This window comes from Zootermopsis nevadensis, unplaced genomic scaffold (assembly GCF_977971745.1).
Source record: "Zootermopsis nevadensis isolate Lab colony 2312 unplaced genomic scaffold, Znev_1.0 Znev_ptg000001l, whole genome shotgun sequence".
NCBI lineage: Eukaryota > Metazoa > Arthropoda > Insecta > Blattodea > Termopsidae > Zootermopsis > Zootermopsis nevadensis.
The window spans coordinates 5,167,701-5,187,199 of record NW_028259133.1 but is presented as its reverse complement, the minus strand read 5'-3'; the positions used below and the strand labels follow the sequence as shown (position 1 = coordinate 5,187,199).

General features: G+C 38.3%; 2 protein-coding genes across 5 annotated transcripts in view; one reads left to right on the top strand and one right to left on the bottom strand.

Annotated features, from left to right (window-relative positions):
* Positions 1 to 19,499, top strand: part of NimA (Nimrod A) — a 126,181-nt gene that overhangs the window by 38,554 nt on the left and 68,128 nt on the right. The window lies entirely within an intron of this gene.
* LOC110840990 (angiotensin-converting enzyme-like) overlaps positions 1 to 19,499 on the bottom strand; it is a 31,780-nt gene that overhangs the window by 790 nt on the left and 11,491 nt on the right. Inside the window, exons 1-13 of one of the 3 annotated variants that reach the window (XM_087355013.1) lie at positions 17,091 to 17,246; positions 15,736 to 15,966; positions 15,054 to 15,212; positions 14,455 to 14,551; positions 12,497 to 12,640; positions 11,963 to 12,154; positions 9,964 to 10,061; positions 7,430 to 7,599; positions 5,338 to 5,462; positions 3,347 to 3,599; positions 2,610 to 2,708; positions 1,974 to 2,114; positions 38 to 213 (exon numbers count right to left, since the gene is read on the bottom strand). In XM_087355013.1, coding sequence (XP_087211139.1) covers positions 38 to 213; positions 1,974 to 2,114; positions 2,610 to 2,708; positions 3,347 to 3,599; positions 5,338 to 5,462; positions 7,430 to 7,599; positions 9,964 to 10,061; positions 11,963 to 12,154; positions 12,497 to 12,640; positions 14,455 to 14,551; positions 15,054 to 15,212; positions 15,736 to 15,957 — 1,876 coding nt within the window. In that variant the 5' untranslated portion in view covers positions 15,958 to 15,966; positions 17,091 to 17,246. Of the gene's footprint in view, positions 1 to 37; positions 214 to 1,973; positions 2,115 to 2,609; positions 2,709 to 3,346; positions 3,600 to 5,172; positions 5,298 to 5,337; positions 5,463 to 7,429; positions 7,600 to 9,963; positions 10,062 to 11,962; positions 12,155 to 12,496; positions 12,641 to 14,454; positions 14,552 to 15,053; positions 15,213 to 15,735; positions 15,967 to 17,090; positions 17,247 to 19,499 lie in introns of those variants that run through there. The other 2 variants (XM_087354958.1, XM_087354918.1) reach the window with 2 other exon arrangements.

Sequence of the window (19,499 nt, the reverse complement as noted above, 5' to 3'; positions counted from 1 at the left end):
TTCTTGTTACCGTTGCTTACGATTAGAAGATACATACGTTTCTCAGTCGGTTCCCAGCCGATGTATTCTCCAGTCTGCTTATTATCTTTCTCCAGCCAGTCCGCAAGGGGTCTGAAGTAATCCAGCAAACCACTAGCGTCCATTTCTCGCTGCCCTGTTAACACTTCCATGGCGTCTGGCCACGGTTTTGATGACCCCAACTGTAGCATTTTCCTGCAACGTTGGATGTTTTATAGTTTAAAACACCTTTATTGTCGCTTTCCTACTTAAACTGAACGACAATTTTATTCATCTGACAGAACGTGGGAATTTAACATACTGTCCACAGATCACGAGAAAAGCCCTGCTGGGGGAAGTCGTTTCTGGTGCGGTGCGGGGGGAATGTTTACTGTCTGGTGGACTAGAGGGCTGCTATTGGTGGGAACTGTGATACGTCAGAGTTTTACGCTACTACACAGACTGAAAACATCAAGCAGTTAAGAGTAGCATGTAGTGAGCGCACCTCTAATGTGTTCTGCGGGTGTTGTGATAATATTCTAGATTAAATCACTGTGCCTCTGTGAGGTAATCTTAAAGCTGAACCCATTAGAACACACGAAAGCCTGTCGTCTGTTGTTCGTTCAGTGGTTGTGGAACGAATGCCTTTAGGATCGGTCGCCACTCACCGCGAAATCTTGCGCATGCGCGTATATCGAATTCCTAGCAGGGATTTTCTCCTGATCTGTGGACTGCACAGTGGCCCTACTTTAACCTTGAAACAAAAATGAGCTTTGAGCATTATACGTAACAATATTTGTCACCTGGGTTAAACCCGAAGACTAAAGCGATACGTTTTCCTAGAATACCGATAACCACCCACAATGACGTCACAAGCCGGGAAACCCTCGCATCTCAGATTACACATCAAGTTCCAGAGCTTCGTAACAGATGGCAGAGTACAATAGAAGTTTTGTATCACACCAGAAGTTTAAGAAATGTTGAGTGGATATGCTAGAGCAGTGGTTTTAATAATTTGTTCACTGATTTTACTCACATATTCCATATTATGTGACACTGCTCGTCATTGTAATTTTCTCAAGAATATACGTAATAGTCCTGGGCTAATCTAGATACATCATAGCAGTAAAGTTAATAATATGGAGATACCTGAGTAAATTAAATAGACGTTAATACCAATAAAAATCAAAAGAAATTAAAATTTTAAAGAAGATGGCTGTCGTCTGGGTTGTTGCGCCGTGTAGTATGGTAGAAATTTACCAGCGTTTTAGGGATACTTGATGCCTCCATCATTTCATCGCCTTGATGATGGAAGCAGCAAGGACCTCTGAAACGTCGGTGAACTTCCACCAGACTGCACGGCGAAACAACCCAGACGACAGCCATCTTCGGACTCACCGCTTTAAAAACCTTAAATCCTAATTTGAATGTTTAAATTTCTGGAGCACCCTTGAAAGTTGCTTACGAGTATTTGACAATTGATTAAAGACAGAGATACTGAGATAAAGGCCTCTGTATTAAGCTTTCTAGCAGCATTACCGACTGAATTATTAATGTTGATTATTTATATTAATGTTGTTTTTAAATAAAAGCCAAGTTGTTTGCTGGTCCCACTAGTTTAATAACGTATCATACTGTAATTTTTTAACGTAAAAGTGTGTTCTTTTGAATTTTTGCAGATAGCTTTAATTGGTTACTGATAGCTTCCGTCTCACCAATTTGTGTTTTGTAAATTACAGTTAACACCACATAAAAATAGCATTAGACACGACTGCATCGTCCCAAATTTAAGGAAGATAATTTGAAAACTTGCCAAACTTCATATGCCAATATTCAACATGGGTACATCAACGTCTTATTTTAATTACATTTCCGATTTGAAATTACTCAAACAACTACGTCAGTCAGTATTACACTCGGAACTAAGTTCACGTTTTTTAAAGAAAGATTATATTATTTTATAGGTTATGTATTACCCTAGAAGATTTCCAGCCTCGGTGCTTCTATAGATGTCACATTCGTGCAGAGGTAATTTGGGGTCTTTGGGGTCAAACTGGCCAGCTTTCTCGCAAAGGGCTCTGTGAAACTGGAACTGGATCACGTAGCTTACGAAGTACCTGAAACCACAATCACGAATCATCAGTACCGATTTCTTATTGTGGCGGGTATTAGACATTACAACTTCGTTTAAATATAATTGACTTTATTTGTAGTTATTTCTTCGGACATATCACTTGCATCTAACTTCGTTTTAAACAACCTAAAAGTTAATAAAAAACTTAAGATTGCATCTTTAAAAATATTACAATTTTATGAATTATTAATAGCATTTTGGTGTACAGATGTCATTCTACACTTTCTACACGATAAACACACACACAGATATATAATATATATATATGCCTTTCGTAACATGTTCATTTTTAAGGCGGGGAGTTATTACCCCCCCTGGCCAACCCCTTGTCGGCTGTCGGACTCCTTGGGTTTGAGAATGCGGCGAACACGTTGGTGATATTTTGGATTGTATAGATGGCATGAATTTTCTTAATTAAATGAGCAAGTACTAATTATATGTAATCGATTATAAACACGTCGTATTTATATTTATTTACCTGATGTATGGAACGCTGGCTATGACATGGTACTTTGAACCGGGGTCAAAATCTTCCTCCGTCCTGTCCACAGGTGGCTCAATTCCTTGAAATTTCTCTCTGAAATAAAAAAAGAACATGAAGGAAAAGTTAGGTTATGCACTTCCAGAGATAATAATTGGACGTAAATTTTCGTTACAAAGCAGTTTGAACAGTTTATATGTATTTGTTTCCAATATATAGTGAATATAAATCGCGTTTTTTTAACTACAGTGGAGAATGTGATGTACTTAACATTCGAAAGTATTTGTATTTTTAGAAGCGGGGGTTTAGATGCAATTAGACATTGAAACAACTAATGACTGGATCTTATTAACATGATAATAAATTTTCAGGTTATGTAAGAGGTGGAAAATTTCTTGACTCGCTAAGCGACTGTTAGCTGCTCCATGGAGATAATTAATTTATCTTAATAGAGTAATGTTTGCAAAAAGTTAAACTTAGGATTATACAAATTTTCAGTTAATTAATTTTTGTCTCTTTTACTGACTGAAGACAGAGGACGAGTACCTCAAACCTCACAATTAACTGCACATGATTTACAATTTTCATTCAAGGAAACCGACTGAGAGAGAAATCTCCGCGTCTTTACTAAAAAGTTGTTAATATTTGCAAGTTAAATATGTCCTTGGTGTCCTGGCATGTTTGCGGGTCCTCGGATCTTGTTACGAAAATGGCAAATAAACATTTTGACAAACCTGAGTTTCCACCATTTGCAATTGTAGTCATCGCTCGTAATTTCCCCCTTGAAGACGTCCCATCTCCACAGATCTGTCTGATACGCGTAAGGGAGGAACACTATTTTCTGTAGCCCTTGCAGAAACAGATAATTAATGGTAGCCTCGTAATCTTTTCCAGTCGATTCATCTCCTTCCAGCAGCCCGATCTCTCGCAGGTGTTTTGGAGTCGAAACAGACAGAGACATTACATCTCCCACGGCCTCGTGGAATCCTGTCCACATAAATTTAAAGGCTTTACTTTCAAGTCTGCGCTGACAACTTCTTAACTTAACTTAAATATTTATCCTAGTGCTACTGCTTTTGTTAATAGTTCTGCCATCTACTATTATTATTATTCAATTTATTTACCATTTTACAGGTTATTTAATTCTATATACCTGAGACAAACCTCAGTGCAGAAGCTATTTCTGAAATACAATTTGTTTTAACACATGTAACATACATTAAACAGATTTCGTCTGAGGCATTACTATATATTAAAAGATATGCAACGTGACACCAAAGTTGAAAATTCTGTGCACCCTTTTCTTAATCGTGTATAAAAGCAATTCGTTATTACTTTTGCGTGTACAGAGAATTAAATTTACAGTCGAAAGCTGTTAGAATGTAGAGGTACTGTATAACTTGTGGAATTGTGTAAAAGAAATCGGTCCACTTTGCGAAATTAGAAATAAGACATGAGATGGGTAGGACTACGTGTCCCAGGAACAAATTTAAATACGTCGTTGACGAAGACTAATACTGAACAGGACCAAACATTCCGATTAACTATTTTTTGAAAACGGAAGAAAGTTTGAAGTATCTTAGATCTTTCTTACCTAAAGAATTATTTGAATTTTCCTGTCAGCTGCTAAATGATACAATCTTAGTGTCTAAAAGAGTACAAATAGAATATAATTTAGATAAATGTTGAGTTTATAATATCATTAGATGGATGATTGGAACACCCATTTTTAATTTGATATTTGAACCACGTCTAAAAGATATTCCACACGGGCGAGGACTGCCACAACAACAAAAATTCTGTAATTTGATAAATAAGTTTCAGTTAGGGATGGAAGCGTCTTATTCCAACAGTGACAGAACTCAAAACATTTTGCTTTTGAACAATATAGAATTTCAGATACACTCGAATGTAAAATGTACAGTGAAAAATTAACACTTTTTGAATATCGACCAGATATTGATTTCAATTGTCAGAGTTCTAGAATGACAGTGCTGTTAATATTAATTTAGCCGTAGTAAAAATTATATACTAAAACGAAAGTTTATGTAGAAGTATATGAACAAAAAACTAGTAGACTGGTAGAAGTTTGTCAGGGGGGCCCCGGATCTCCCTGATGATGGAGGCAGCACGTACATCTGAAACGTTAGTAAACTACCACACTACACGGTATTACAGCCCAGACTACGGCCAACTTCAAAAAGACAGATCTCAGCTAATCTAATGTCGAGGCTTAAAGAACATTAATTGTGTGGATTGGATTCATCTGGCTCAAGATATGTGGCGGACTCTGAGGAATACTGTAGTTAACCTCCAGGCTTCAGAGAAGACGTTGAGTTTCATTACTAGCTGAGCGACTGTTAGCGTCTAAAAGACTCTTCTGCAGTCATTTCTTTCAGGCAAGTTGGTCGTTAGTATTTAAAATAACGGTTTTTAGTTGTGACTATCTCCACCGGGGCACGATGTACGATATACATCGTGTTTTCAGCTTTTCTATCGCCTTCATTAACTTGCATGTTCCTTGGCCTGTGCCCATGATACATTTCGAGGGATAAAATACCTGGATTAGCTCCTCTCTTGTAAACCTTTGGTTGGTGTTCATATTGGAGATAATATTGCACGTGGCCCATCTCATGGTGAGCTGTGAAGAGGTGTTTCGTGTTGACTACAGCACACTGCTTTATCCTGTAAAGAATAAAATGAATAGATATTTTTTATAATATACCTGGATTAGCTCCCTCCTTGTAGGCCAAAGGTTGATCTTTATACTGGATGAAATATTGCACGTGTCCCATCTCGTGGTGCGCAGTGAAAAGATCGTCCAAGTCAATTCTGGTACACTGTTTGATCCTGCAGAGTAACAGTATAAGAAACATTATTTATCGGCTGATATCTTGAGTGTGATGTGTACATTTTTGCCTACATATTTTCGTCATAATACAGGGTTATTCATAATTCCCTGACACATTACAAACAATCGCTAGACTTGAATGGTGCAATGGATGGTAACATAGGACATGCCGATAGAAAGAGAAACTCTCCAAGTTTATTTTACATACCTCATAAATGCTCTATGTGTCCGCCATTTGTGGCGCGTCAGACGTCAAGCCGATAACCCATTTCCGCCCTCACCCACTGCAGCATGTCACAATTGATTTGTGAGATGGCAGCTCAGGCAGATCCCGTGGCAGGGACGGTACAAAGACCTGGTCCTTAACGTACCCCCATAAGAAGAAATCACATGGCGTCAGGTCAGGTGATCAGGGTGGCCAACGAAGCAACGCATGATCATAGAGCATTTATGAGGTATGTAAAATAAACTTGGAGAGTTTCTCTTTCTATCGGCATGTCCTATGTTACCATCCATTGCACCATTCAAGTCTAGCGATTTTTTGTAATGTGTCAGGGAATTATAAATAACCTTGTACATTCTGAATGCAAATTCTGCTTTATAATGCTTCTTCTCACGCGTCAGGGAACTCATTTATGTTTTGAAATATCTTACTCATTTTATGAGAAAATAAAAATGTACTTTCGTAAGTTTTCAGAATTAAGATCTGCAGAGGCTGACATATAATTTACTTGAAATTGTATTTCACATCTTAGTAAATTAGTACTAGGACGCCAATATGATAAATATTCTTAAATAGAAGAGTTGGTCTACAATACCTGTATCTTACTTAATACGCCGCAAGTCTGACATTTACACACGGGATTCCAGGCGAAAGTGCACAGACTGAAGGAGATAACAAATTAATTCATTCTCAATAAAACGTGTGAAACGATATACAAGTAAAATATGTATCATTTAACTGCAACATTGGTTATAAACTAAAAGGCACAGGAATTGAATTCAAACTAACCGGATTTCAGTTGGTCATGTGATCAAGCTTTTGTTTAATGAGGGCACTGTGGCAAAGTGTTACCCAATGGTGATGTTTCCCCAAAAGAAAAATCAAGAGGAATAAAGTCAGGTGAACGAGGTGGCCAAATGACAGACCCGTCCCTGCCAACCGATTTCTCTAGAAACTTGCTATTTAAATTTCCGCCAATTCCTTGTGGAGGCGCTCCGTTTTGTTTGAAATGCATGTCATCGGGACCCTTTTCCCCCAAATTTGACTTCAATTCCGTATCTCGTTGTGGTACTGAATTTACGGTCCTCTCACTAACGTAAGGCGTGTTCCTTGTTATTTTACAGCATCCAACAATTTGTGAAGCAGTTGGGGCCAACTTAGATTAGTACTCAAGACTTCCTTGCCAAGATATCGCTAAATCATTCGCAAACAGCAGCAGCCATTTTGATGCCAAATAATATTCGTCAATACGTCATGATAGCCACGGTGGTCTAGCGGTTAGAACGCTGGCCTTGTAATCCTGGGGTCTCGGGTTCGATTCCCAGCGGTGCTCGAATTTATAACTTGTGTTGGGCAAGGCCGTGGTCTAGGCAACACGGAGTTTTCCTCCGTGGCATCCCAACAATTACTCCATTCACACACAGAAGAAGGCAATGGCAAACCACTTCTGGATCATCTGCCAAGAACGTATATGAACAGGTCCCAGTCCGAGAAAAGGATGGAGGGATCCTGTTCATATGGACCTGTCGTCAGACAGAACACTAAATAATAATAAAAATACGTCATGTTTGCACCTGCACAGTATTTGCGCAGCTGACGTGAGCAGCGGCCTAGCAACTAGGGTAATCATGACGTATGTCACGGGGGAGGTTGGGAGAGACCGATTTTTTTACCGTGGTACTTGATCGTTTTGTGGTTGCGTTTAAAATGACATATAATTTGGATCAGAGCACTGTGAAATACCTGAAGTCCTTGCCATCGTAAAAGTCCCAGGCCGAGGCGTGGCAAATCAGTTCTCTGTCATCAGGTTTCTCCAAGATAGATCTCTCCCAGAATGTTTCAGGCATCGCACTAAGATTGAGAGATATGAAGAATTCCTCCGCGAGTTTAAACATCTTCAGAGGAGTGTAACCCTGAAAATAACATTACAGCAAACGTCACCAACCTTATAAATACCGTTTCGTGACGTTATTACGAATACTGTTATAAATAAACACGAAAATATAACAATAGATGTGTAAGAATCCTGTTTGATTTGTAATCAGTACATCACAGTTAGAATATGAGTGGAATTAAATTACACTTGCTTCGATTGAAAGTCGATACTCGGTTTAAGGACTTAGCCCACAGGCCACTATTCTGAACAGAATATAACGTTTTGAAATTTGATCTACATCCGTCCTGAGATAAGAAGATAAAAGGTTGAAGTTTCGAGCCAACTCTTACTAACAGACACCCGGAGACACTTTCATCTGAGGACGGAAAGAGATCGAGTTTCTGAAAAGTTGTTTTATGATGGACAATGTCTAGATAGAAACTCAGGAAACTAACTGACCCCTATAGGATTAAATCGCTACATTCAGTTGCTAAGTTATCTCAACTCAGAAAATTGCAGATTAAATGTTTGTTTCTTGCTAAAGAGTGTGACCGATAGAAGAAAAGATAACACAAAGTGTAAAACGGAGTGTAAAATTAAACCTTGATGCTATGGAGTTCATTGCAAATGTAGGAAAATATGTATGAGTAAAGTTACAGTTGACACGTGGCTGTCATGTAAATTCGATAATTTTAACGCGAAATTTCCTTGGAAACGGATAAGGATAATGAAGCCTGGGAAGAAAGAGAAAGAATATTGACCATGAACAAGAATGCGACGTTAATGAGGAGGATTAAGAGATGAAAATGATTATGCAAACAAAATATCTTCATGTCTCTGTTAACATTCGAAATATCCATCTGATTTTCAGGTTCCATTAGCTTTGTTGTTAACTGTCGTTGCAGCCGATTTCAATTCAGTAGTTTAACACACGGTATGAACACCATCAAATACATTTTATCATAGTCCTCTCTACGTGATTTGATCGTTTATGGTCATATAGGGGGTTAATTTTTTAGATAGTCAATGGGCTGGTATCAAAAGTTAGGTTAGGTGTACACAATTACGACTCGAAATAAAACTGTTAACCTTTCAGGCTTGTTGTTAACAAAGTTTCAAAAATGCATCTATTAGCTAAGAAATGTCTGTGTGTTATAATTCGAGAACGTCTTAGTGGAGTTTCATTAAATTGTATATTTGAGACATCAGTAACGGACGCTTGACACGAAAACTTTGCGCGCGTTTCTGATCGATTCTCGAGATTCTCGAAGCAAGAAATGTATCGAACAAGTACGCTTAATTTTTCCTTGAGTCTCAGGATCTTCGAGACAACTTTAATGAAGGAATCATCTAGTAACTCGATAAAAGCTTGTCTGATTTTGATGGAAATTTATATCGAAAGTCCTTCCTCTTCCATCCTGCCTCATTTACGCTCTGTGCAATAGGCGATTAAGAGTCAGCATTAACGAATTTAAAGTCTAGAGTCAGTAACACAGCGAAGGCTCCATAATTCTTACGCTATGAGTTGGCTTGTATATCTTAACTTCTTAAAATTATAAGCCACATTAATTACAAAACATTTAGGTCTCTAAGCATTTGTTATATAAATTAGACTCTGGTCACTATTTTTATTTTTGTTTATTTCGCCTTAATACAGAATTTTACTTGAAATAATACATAAAAAATAAAGTATCCTAACGTGTGTTAGGATGTATCACCTAAAGATTTTTATAATAGACCAAGTACTGATACTATAGTGTAAGATAAATTTAGTTAAGGTTGACGTACTTTTAATAAACAAAAACAATGTTATTTGCGCTCTTAAAACAACTGCTATTATTTCTATCAATTAATGAACTAAGAATATCAAATTACGAGCGATTATTTCTTATCTGAGGAAGGCGTCTACAAACAAAACGCATTGTTTGTTTTCAGAAGTTTACTGCCCTTGGATCAGAAGTCTTGTCTCATTCTTAATATCAAGATAACATAACGAGCTGTATACTGTTATTTTGTTGGGAGTCGCTTATCTGTGGGATGTTTTCTATCTCTAGCCTAATTTTATACGCCTTATCGACAAGCCTTGCCAAGTAAATTAAAAATATTGTCCCAGAAGAGGTTTTATCAAATTGAAGTTCGAGCTGTTTAAATAAAAACATTGTTTGAGTAAGAAGATTCCTGTCTTCTGGGTTGCAGCGCCGTATAGTCTGGTAGACGTTTAGCAAATTTTAAAAGATATTTGCTGCTTTTATCATCAGGGCGATGAGTAGGAAGATAGCCATATTACTACACTTATCGACTATCATGATGGAAAATTTTACGTGTAATTCAATACTGTTTCTGCGCAGTAAAATTCGGTGCTGAATTTAAAATCGTGTATGAGAGTTAATAAATTTCTTACCTGCTTTTTCATTTGAGGGGTGACATCTATAGCTTCTTTTTCGGGGTAAGGTGCGGAAATATCCATAATATTGTTCCAAGTTTGCGACCAAATGTTACCTGAATGAAAATGTAATTGTGTTAATTTTAGTCTTATTAATAAATGGTACATACCTTTTTAATCACAGATGGAGTTACATTAACTTTGATTTTACGAGGATATGGAGAATAAATGATCTGAATTTTATCCCATTTCTGAGACCACAAATAATCATAAATCAGCTAAAATCTTTTAGCAGTGTCTACTAACAGTATCCATTAACCATAAGCTACCTTCAAAATTTGAAATAACGGTGTAAAATTATAGGACAAAAAATATTAGCATCTTTATTAAATTTTAAAAGAAGTCTGATATTTTAAAAATAAACTATAATCTGTTACAAAAGACGTAAAAAAGACCAGGTCGCTAATTTCCTAACGAAACCTGACATGCATAATGTATATGAAAAAGGCAAATGAAATATTAATTCTTAATCATGAATTCAGTTATTTAAAAGGCAGTCCAGTTAAGAACACGTCATTATTGAGATTGTAATGTTTCCTATTTAGTTAAAAAGCTCAGCGGCGCATCTAAACAGTAGGCTACATATGGTTGTTTCTCTCAAAAATGATATAAGTACCTGAAACATTCCCTTTCTGAAATACAGTTGGTATCACTGAACAGCACATCAGCTAAGTAGCATGAGTAGTATGGCAATCTTAATAACAGATTAAGAAATCAGTCTTTGGCTGACTTAATCAAAATACCTGCAACTATTGCCCTTCTGTTTCACAGACGAAGACCCAAAAATTTTACACCGCAATGGAACAACTATCTCATGATTGCAAAGAACGTGGCGATATTTAAGCCCCTTTCATTCCATTTCATTTGAAATTTATCTTGGCCTAAGAGTCGTGTGCAAGAGATTTGGAAACTCTTACGTGTCATGAAAACCGATAAAGGTGCATTCTACGGTTACCATAACAAGCAGATACAAAAGGCATAGAAATTTTGTCTCTAAAAGACTTATATAATTCACGTAAATAAAATTACTACCCTGTGCGTGGTCACGTGGTCAGTATTAAATATTAAACGACAAAGATTCTGATGTCATGGAACTCCAGATAAAAGTATTTTATGGTGTTTCGGTTCTAAAGGCATTCTTAAGTTAACCCAGCATTCAAGTTACCTGGGGCGGTGTAATGAAACGACGCCCTGTGGATAATAATAATCCGTGGCGTAACAGCTCCAGAGAGCCAAAGCCGACTAGCTTGACTGCTGGCCTCACGTTCACATGCCTAAGCAGAGGTGAACGATCATCCAACCAGATACAGGGTGACGTGTGGTCAGCACGACGAACCCCCAGCCATTGCTAGCTTTCCTGACCGGATTACGCTACTCATTTTAGCTCCCCAATTTCCTCACGATGCTGGCTTGGCACCGGTCCCATACACCGGTCGAAAGCTCATGAGAAAATTTCTTTCCCCGAGACTCGAACCAGCGCGCATTCCGTATCACCGGTCCGAAGCATGATGCCTCAGACCGCGCGGGACATTCAAACTTAACCTTCGAATAATCACTGATAAACCGTTTATAGCGTTTGGTTAGCCAACAATCTTGTCTCAAGAAACCAAACCATTCGTATAAGTAACTCCAGCTACCAGCTCTGCATAATATTGTTTTATTAATATTAATATTGAGTTTGTTTAGTAACTCCAACATTTTTCACAACATATCTATATTACTTCTGAACCAGGCTTAGCAAGGAATGCTTTTTAAATATTTTGTTCTACGTTTGTCTAAATATTGATTTAACTTGTGCTGGTTCAGCTTCAAAACTAAATGCCAATAACTCAGCTTGGAAGCCTTGTTATATTTGGTTAAAATGGTAATTTATGACATGTTTCTAATACGCTCAATCGCTGACGCCACTAGCAAGAATTCGGAATAAACAAAATGCTTGTAACTTGTCAGTTCTTACCTAGAAGATGTGCTGGTATGGGTCCACGACGAGTGACGAGTTTCTCGCCGTAAGTTTCTCGCAGTTTCCTCCTCACATACGCGTGTATCTGGAGGTACAGAGGCTGCACCTGGTCCCAAAGACGCGACACTTGGTCTCTGAAGTCAGGAGATTCGTAATCCTTAAGCCAGTACTCGGCGGTGTCGGTGAAGTCTAGAACAGATTTAACTTCTATAAGAAGAAGATTGATACAGCTAACCGACGACCTTAAACAAGGAAAGAAGATGACGTTCCAGGAATTAAAACGAGAAGCCGAGAATAGGGAAAACTGGAGAGCTCTTTTTGGGCAGAGCAATGGACCTGTCGTAAGACAGAACACTTAATAATAATAATAATAATAATAAGTAGACTTCCCCGTAAATGATTCTGACTGAACCCTCTTCCACTTAAATTCTCGCTTGGGATTTCCGTTTTACAAGAAAACATTCGCACGGAGCCATAGTAAGCTGCTGCTGGTGTCAATGAGGGCGGAAGACCCGTCAGGGCGGTACTCACTGTTGAGGGTCGCGGCTTCGTTGCTGAGAGCTACGTAGTGCTCGAACATCCCCCGGCACTTCTCGCCCGACGCCTTCCTCCATTCCACCCATACGTGTTTCAACTCTTCGGGGTCCCTGCTCGTCTTCAGGATCTCCACCAGATCTGTTCAACATCAATCATCCTATAGTCACAAGAGCTCCAGACACGAAGCCATGTCCGATGAGGTCTGCCTGAGAACTGTTCTATTTACAATTTAACCAGACTACCACGCACTTATATATCACGTATTAACATATTTGGTTTAAAACATTACCGTCTCGATGTGAAAAAATAGAGTAATAGCATTTGGTTCAAACCTGAAATTCGCTTTGCGGAATTTTCGGAAATATTAACATCCTGTATTGTTTCGCTGAGATCTGAAATCCTCAAATGCATTATAAAGAAATACTAATGCACTTTATGGTAAACACATGGGAAAAGCAAGTTTATCAAACGCAGCTTCTGAGAACGCAAGGAACCCGAAATTAAAAACACCTTAGTAAGTTAAGAAAGCTAAACTCATGCTCTGTGACTCTTGAAGAAATAAAACTCGCTACAGACCATACTTAAACATTCAAACATTCTTCGCTAAGTATTGCTTTCTATTATTGTGATAAAATCAAGGAATATGATATGGGCGAAGTATACAGGATGATTCAAAAAGTTAGGGCCAAACGGAAGGAGTGTATAGAGGGACTCAGAGAGAACAACTTTCGAATAGGAATCCATGTCCTCCGAAGTTATCCTGAGTCAGTCGAGGCCATTGAAGGTAGGGAAGTCTGCTAACATACCGATGAAATAATTTGGTTTGTAAGATTGCTAATGTAATCCTTGTACATTAATAAAAACAAAATTAAGCTAGTAGGAGAATAGCAAATTACGATTATTTCAGCGGTACGTTATCAGACTTCCCTACCTTCAATGGCCTCGAATAACTCAGGATAACTTCGGAGGACATGGATTCCTATTCGAAAGTTGTTCTCTCTGAGTCCCCCTATACGCTCCTTCAGTTTGGCCCTAACCTTTTGAATCATCCTGTATAATAAGAGAGATAAGTAATGGACACATTTCAGTAGCAAATTTGTAAGAAAATAATCACATGAAAATTCTAGACGTATATGAAAGGAAAATATTAATTCTTCTTTCTAAAAATGTTCGATGTGAGAGTGTGGACGGATTCATAGGGCTCACTATAAGGACCACCATAAAGCTGTTATGAACACGGTAATATACCATCGGGTTCCATAAAATTCTTGAGCTTTCTTGACTAAATATAACTACTCAAAGGAAGTTTCTGGAGTCACTAAATACACATTTCAACACGTAGAGGTAGCGCGAGTAGTCGTGGCACCTAAATGCGCGTTGTGTAAGCCGAGAGAGGGAAGTTCAGTAGTAGTGGGGGTCGCACAGCCTCAGCTGCGGTGACGCACCGAACTAAACACAGTTAGAGCTACGAACCAACTGAAGCTGACACCCCTCACAAGTTACACAAGTAGAACCAAGAAAGGAAATTTGTTACTGTCGAAGATGGCTGTCTTCTGCGTTGTTGCCCCGTGCAGTCTTGTATAAGTGTACCGGTTGTTTAGAGGCGCAAATGAACCAATTCCTCGCGCCCTCCTTACTATTCGTCCTGATGATGGAGGCAGCAAGGACCTCCGAAACACCGGCAAACTTCTACCAGACTGAGGCCGAGTGGTTTGCTGGATTATTCACTGTTTGTATTCGGCAGAAACACCTACCGTATTCAAATCCCAACCTGAAGACCGGCTTATTCTGACAAGTTTTTTGTCTTTTCCCTATACCCCTCCAGACAACTACTAAGAAAGTAGGCTATCTTAAATTGTATCACAATAGTTTCCTTCTGGATCCCTTATATTTCGTTCATTATTCGACAGAGTTACTACCAACGTCTTTGAAATAACTATTGTGCATAATACCTGGTTCCAAACTAAGGTCACACTTGTTTGGATTCTTGTAGTCGCAAATCTTGGCCTTGCTGTAGATGGAGGACATGTCAGACACTAGCTGCTCGTACTGAAAAAGATACCATTTCCCTGTTTCTTACTTCTATAATGAACGCTACATGGTTACTCCAGTCGGTTTGAGACTTTAACATCCAGAGAGTTGCCTTTGGCTTCACCAATTCTGTACTATCGGAAAAGTGCTGAAATTATACTTTAGAACTGCCAGTCTTCGTAATGTTTTCACATTTTAAAGCTGTCAGCAATACTTTATAAACACGTCAGAAGAAATGCAGAATGTAAAAGTGTACATTACAGTACAGTACTCATATTTTGAACAGAGATCTGCCAGGTCGAACACAAAATAATCACTTCTTACTTAAATAAAGTGTATAAGAAGAAAACTCGTCTACAATTTATAGGTTTATTTGTTAATAAATTCTGATTTTTACTATAAAAAAATATTTTATTATTTTTTCGATGTTAAATATAGTGGATTTAACAGTGAACACCAACGTAAGAGATCTCAAAAAATTAAAATTCTTTACTGGGCAAATTTTAAGAATCGTGCATACCTTTTCGTATTTGTCAGGGTCCAGGGCTGCGTTGCCCAAAACCGAATGCTTCTTGAACTGCCGACGGATGTCAGGATCCGTGTACGTAGTCCACGGATATTTTATAGTCTCTTGCCATTGCTGTTTAGAGAATTTAGCTGCTTCTGCAGATACAGCGATCTGTCAAATGAAATAATTACCTTTAGCAAGTTCAGTCGATATAACAAAAATATTTTAACCGTCCTAACCTTACATTTCTAACTCAAAATTTATTTACTATGTGCGAGAGGTTAAACTGTTGTGCTCGAAGATGGTCGTCCAGAACGCTCGTCATCATCGACAGAGGTTCGGCCATTTTTAAAACGTGAATGCCATACAAAAGTTTGTGCACGACCCATTGCGGACTCCCCAAATGCTTGCTTTAGCATTTCATAGGTTTCCGTAGCCGTTTTGGCGAGTCTTTGGCAAAATTTGATGCACACGCCATTCCGAAATCGCAGAAGGGTCGGTGTAATGCACTACCAAAACGCCCGTAACTAAGAAACAAATGCTAATTCGATGATGCCGGTTGGCACACTGATTCACTATGAATGTAGGCCGCACCCCCTAGCGGCAGAAGCTCGTACTACATCCGGTTAGCCCTCTATTGACACAGTCTTGAAACTTTCCGATCGCACCTCGTAAAATTATCGAATTGTCTTACCTTGTTCTTAAGATTCTCCTCCGTTATGTTAGACGCATAAGCCCATTCCGCTAAAGCAGTTTTTGTGGCCCATTTACTGAACTCCTTATCGAGGTAATCGAGATAAATCCTTGCCCTCGCCTCCTCGTCTGGAATTTGTTCCATTTTAAGGTCAGGATCAAATCCTGAAACGCATGCCGTCGTGACGGCTGCAACGAGAAGTAGGAGGAACTGCCACCTCATGTTGCAAGTCTGAAAACCAAACCAAATCAAACCAAACATTTTAGCCTTCAAAAAACACTCCGACTTTACACATTTCGTAGTTCGCGTCGACTGAAGTTGATGAAAGATTCTCGGGGTTACACAAGCCACCAGACGCGGTTTGTAACCCGAGAATCTTTCAAAAATGGAGGATCTGTTTGTGTGGTCACACTTCGTAGACGTAAGATCAGTAATTAACGAGATAATTATCAACGCAACCGGAAGTAATCCGCGTTATTGTTCCACAACACGCGGTTATTAAGTGTAATTAAGGAGTTCCTGGTGTCTTCGGGTATTTTATCTCACGGGGAATAGCTATGCAAGCAACACTGCTGTAGTTTCACTACAGATGGGGACAGAATATTAAAAACTACGGATGTTAAACACATTATTAAGTTAACAGTTGGTTACTAAATTCTTTAACATATTACCATGAAGTTTATTTCCACTTACTTTTTAGTTAATTATTCACAAATCATTCCATTATTCGACGTTATATATTCTAATAAACGGTAAGAGTGTTTAGATAAGCCAGAAATAAAGAATATGCCTTTAATGTCGCCCAAAGTCGTGAAAGTTGACAATCCCTCGTGTTCTGCTCAAAATATAATAAAAACAAAGACACTGTCGATTCCAGTTAAAATATTTAGAAAGTGACGTGAAATTTCATAAGCTTTTTTTCACTTAAGTAAATTATATTTAAGGTTCTTACGGTAACCAGTTTGGACATGAATGTCTTGTAGAATATTGCGTCGTGTAGTCTGGTAGAAATTGGTTAACGTTTCGGAGATGTTTACTGCCTCCATCATCAAGAATCTCAGCATAACGCAGTATTTGACACAGCGTTTTAAAGCAACATTGTAACTGAGTATATATCTAGGATTAATTGAGTACTCAGTGCTATTAACCACTTCCCTTGTGGCGAATATTATAAATATTTGCTTCGGTTTATACGAAACTTCGTGTAAAGTATGGTAAGTGAAGTGTTAATCACTTCTCCATGCCAAGAAGCAAATATCGTTGGTCACAAATGGAATATTGACGGCTTATATTTTATCTCAGACGACAACCTTGTGTTTAGAAACAGTGAATCGTGAGAATGCATAGTCACTCACCTGCAGTCTCGATGTATCAGCTGTTTACTGACAGAAATGTTGAGCGAGTTACAGGTTTTGTCTAGCTTCTGACCGATCCCTACGCCTTGTCCGTTGAACCGGTTCTGAGAGGCACTCTGTGGGAGATACGAATCTGGTGTCGACCCCCAATACCTGTAGTATTCCTCTCACTTCACGTCATTTGTTTTTGTGAAGCGGAGAAATACATTTACTTTTACAGGGCGATTCAAAAGTTACTGTGTATCTGCAGGAATAAGATGTTTTGAAAGTGGAAATCGATTCAAAAATACCTGTGTACACAGATGACCTTGGTGATTTGGGCGGAACTCGTGTTTGATTTCAGAGGAGAATACACGCAACACATCAAGGAGAAAATTACGTAAATGCTACAGGAGTCTTGAAGGAAATGTGCCTCAGCATCCACTCGAAATAACTTCAGTTCATGCAAAGATATTCGGTTCCTAGCGATGAGACGTGATTCCTTTTACCACTGAACGCCAAATCCAAAACCAGCCGCTTGTGGTCAGGATTTAATGATCATGAGATTAAAATGATAAAAACGAAGCCGGATAATTGATCACAAATTTTTGGTATCCTTTAGCATTAAGATTCACCATAAGAAATATATGTTCTTTTGTGTGCACAGGTACGTTTGAATAACACTATCGACGTGAAGAGAGATTTAGACGAAATTTAGGTCTTTTTTTACGTTGTCCTACAGAGTTATTTAGATAAACTGTTAGAATATCACGATTCAGCCTAATTATGACGGAAATAAGTGATAAGGATATTGAAAAATTCGATACGTTTAGCTAATGCTGAAATACAATGCTTATACTAATAAAGATAATCGAAATTTTCACTTCCCGGCTATCTGCAGTAGTTGACTCATCGCCAAGAGTTGCTACATCCGATGCTAAATATTTCACACAATTCAAGAATGTCTAAAATGGTTTTAAGTTATATTTACTGATGCATTTGTGGATATGGCTAAATATACTATTCAACAGTGTGTTTTTCTGCACGAGACGTATATGAAAAATTCTTCCACTAAATTTCCTGGCATCCATAAACCTTTTAATAAATTTAACAGGTCTGCTGGGCCACTTATAGATAAGGAACCTATCAAAAAGCCGTGTCCGAATCAGAAAAAAATAGACAAAATAAGGTCTGTGTTGGAACACAGCATGGAAATCATTGACACTGGACAAAAAACAGCTGATTTCTCTTAGTTATTTTATGACGATAAATTAGATCATCATTTGACTCTTTTGTCTGCTGATGTGTGGTTTTATTTGCAGGGAAATTTTTCGATGGAATTTCAATAAAATTTCCGTTAATTAAGTTCAGAAAACTAATTTATAAACTGAGGACTAGTGTTGTCCAGTTTCTGTCTGGTATGAGTCGTGATGGACATCTTGCCTTAGAGAGTTGACATTAGAGATAAGAGAACTTTAATGACAAGTCGTTAAGCTAGTGGAATGAATGTTGTCGCATATCTCAAGTGTGATTGCCCCTTCCGTAGCAGGGCAATGCCTTTCTCGTAGGCGGCTTCCAGTCTACCTGGCATCAAAAGTTGTCTGACATGAGATTAATATTTAGGGTTCATTTCACAGCGTCACGGAATTTGCAACCGCATGATGACGATAAATATAATCCCTTCTGACAAACTTCTAGGAATTGTAGGGCCTAATTAACGTAAAATCTGTGTAAGAGGCTTTGAAGATCTAGCTAGATAACTTATCCCAGTCTCTAAATTATGGTGAACGAGTCATTTCTCAGCTACAGTCAACCTTGTGGACGTCAAATTTTTTATTTATTTAGTGTTCTGTCTGACGACAGGTCCATATGAACAGGATCCTTCCATCCTTTTCTCGGACTGGGACCTGTTCATATACGTTCTTGGCAGATGATCCAGAAGTGGTTTGCCATTGCCTTCTTCTGTGTGTGAATGGAGTAATTGTTGGGATGCCACGGAGAAACCGGGGAAGCCCCCAGAGGAAAACTCCGTGTTGCCTAGACCACGGCCTTGCCCAACACAAGTTATAAATTCGGGCACCGCCGGGAATTGAACCCGAGACCCCAGGATTACAAGGCCAGCGTTCTAACCTTCTAAGCTTTAAAATGTATAGTGTATTTGTGGATCATATACTCTATTGATAAAATATATTTTTGCAAACCTCTCATTGTTAACTTCAGATATCACAGAGCACAGACGCAATCAGGCCTAATTTCCTTATATTCTGTTGAATGTTGGCTAAATATGTTTAAAATAAATGTTGAAGGCCGTATATTTTATGTTCTGTACACTTTCGTTATAAAACGGACCACGTATTTTGTTTAATTTTTAATTAATTCGAAATTCATATCGATACAAACAAAAATTAATTTGAGATTTTTACGACAGTA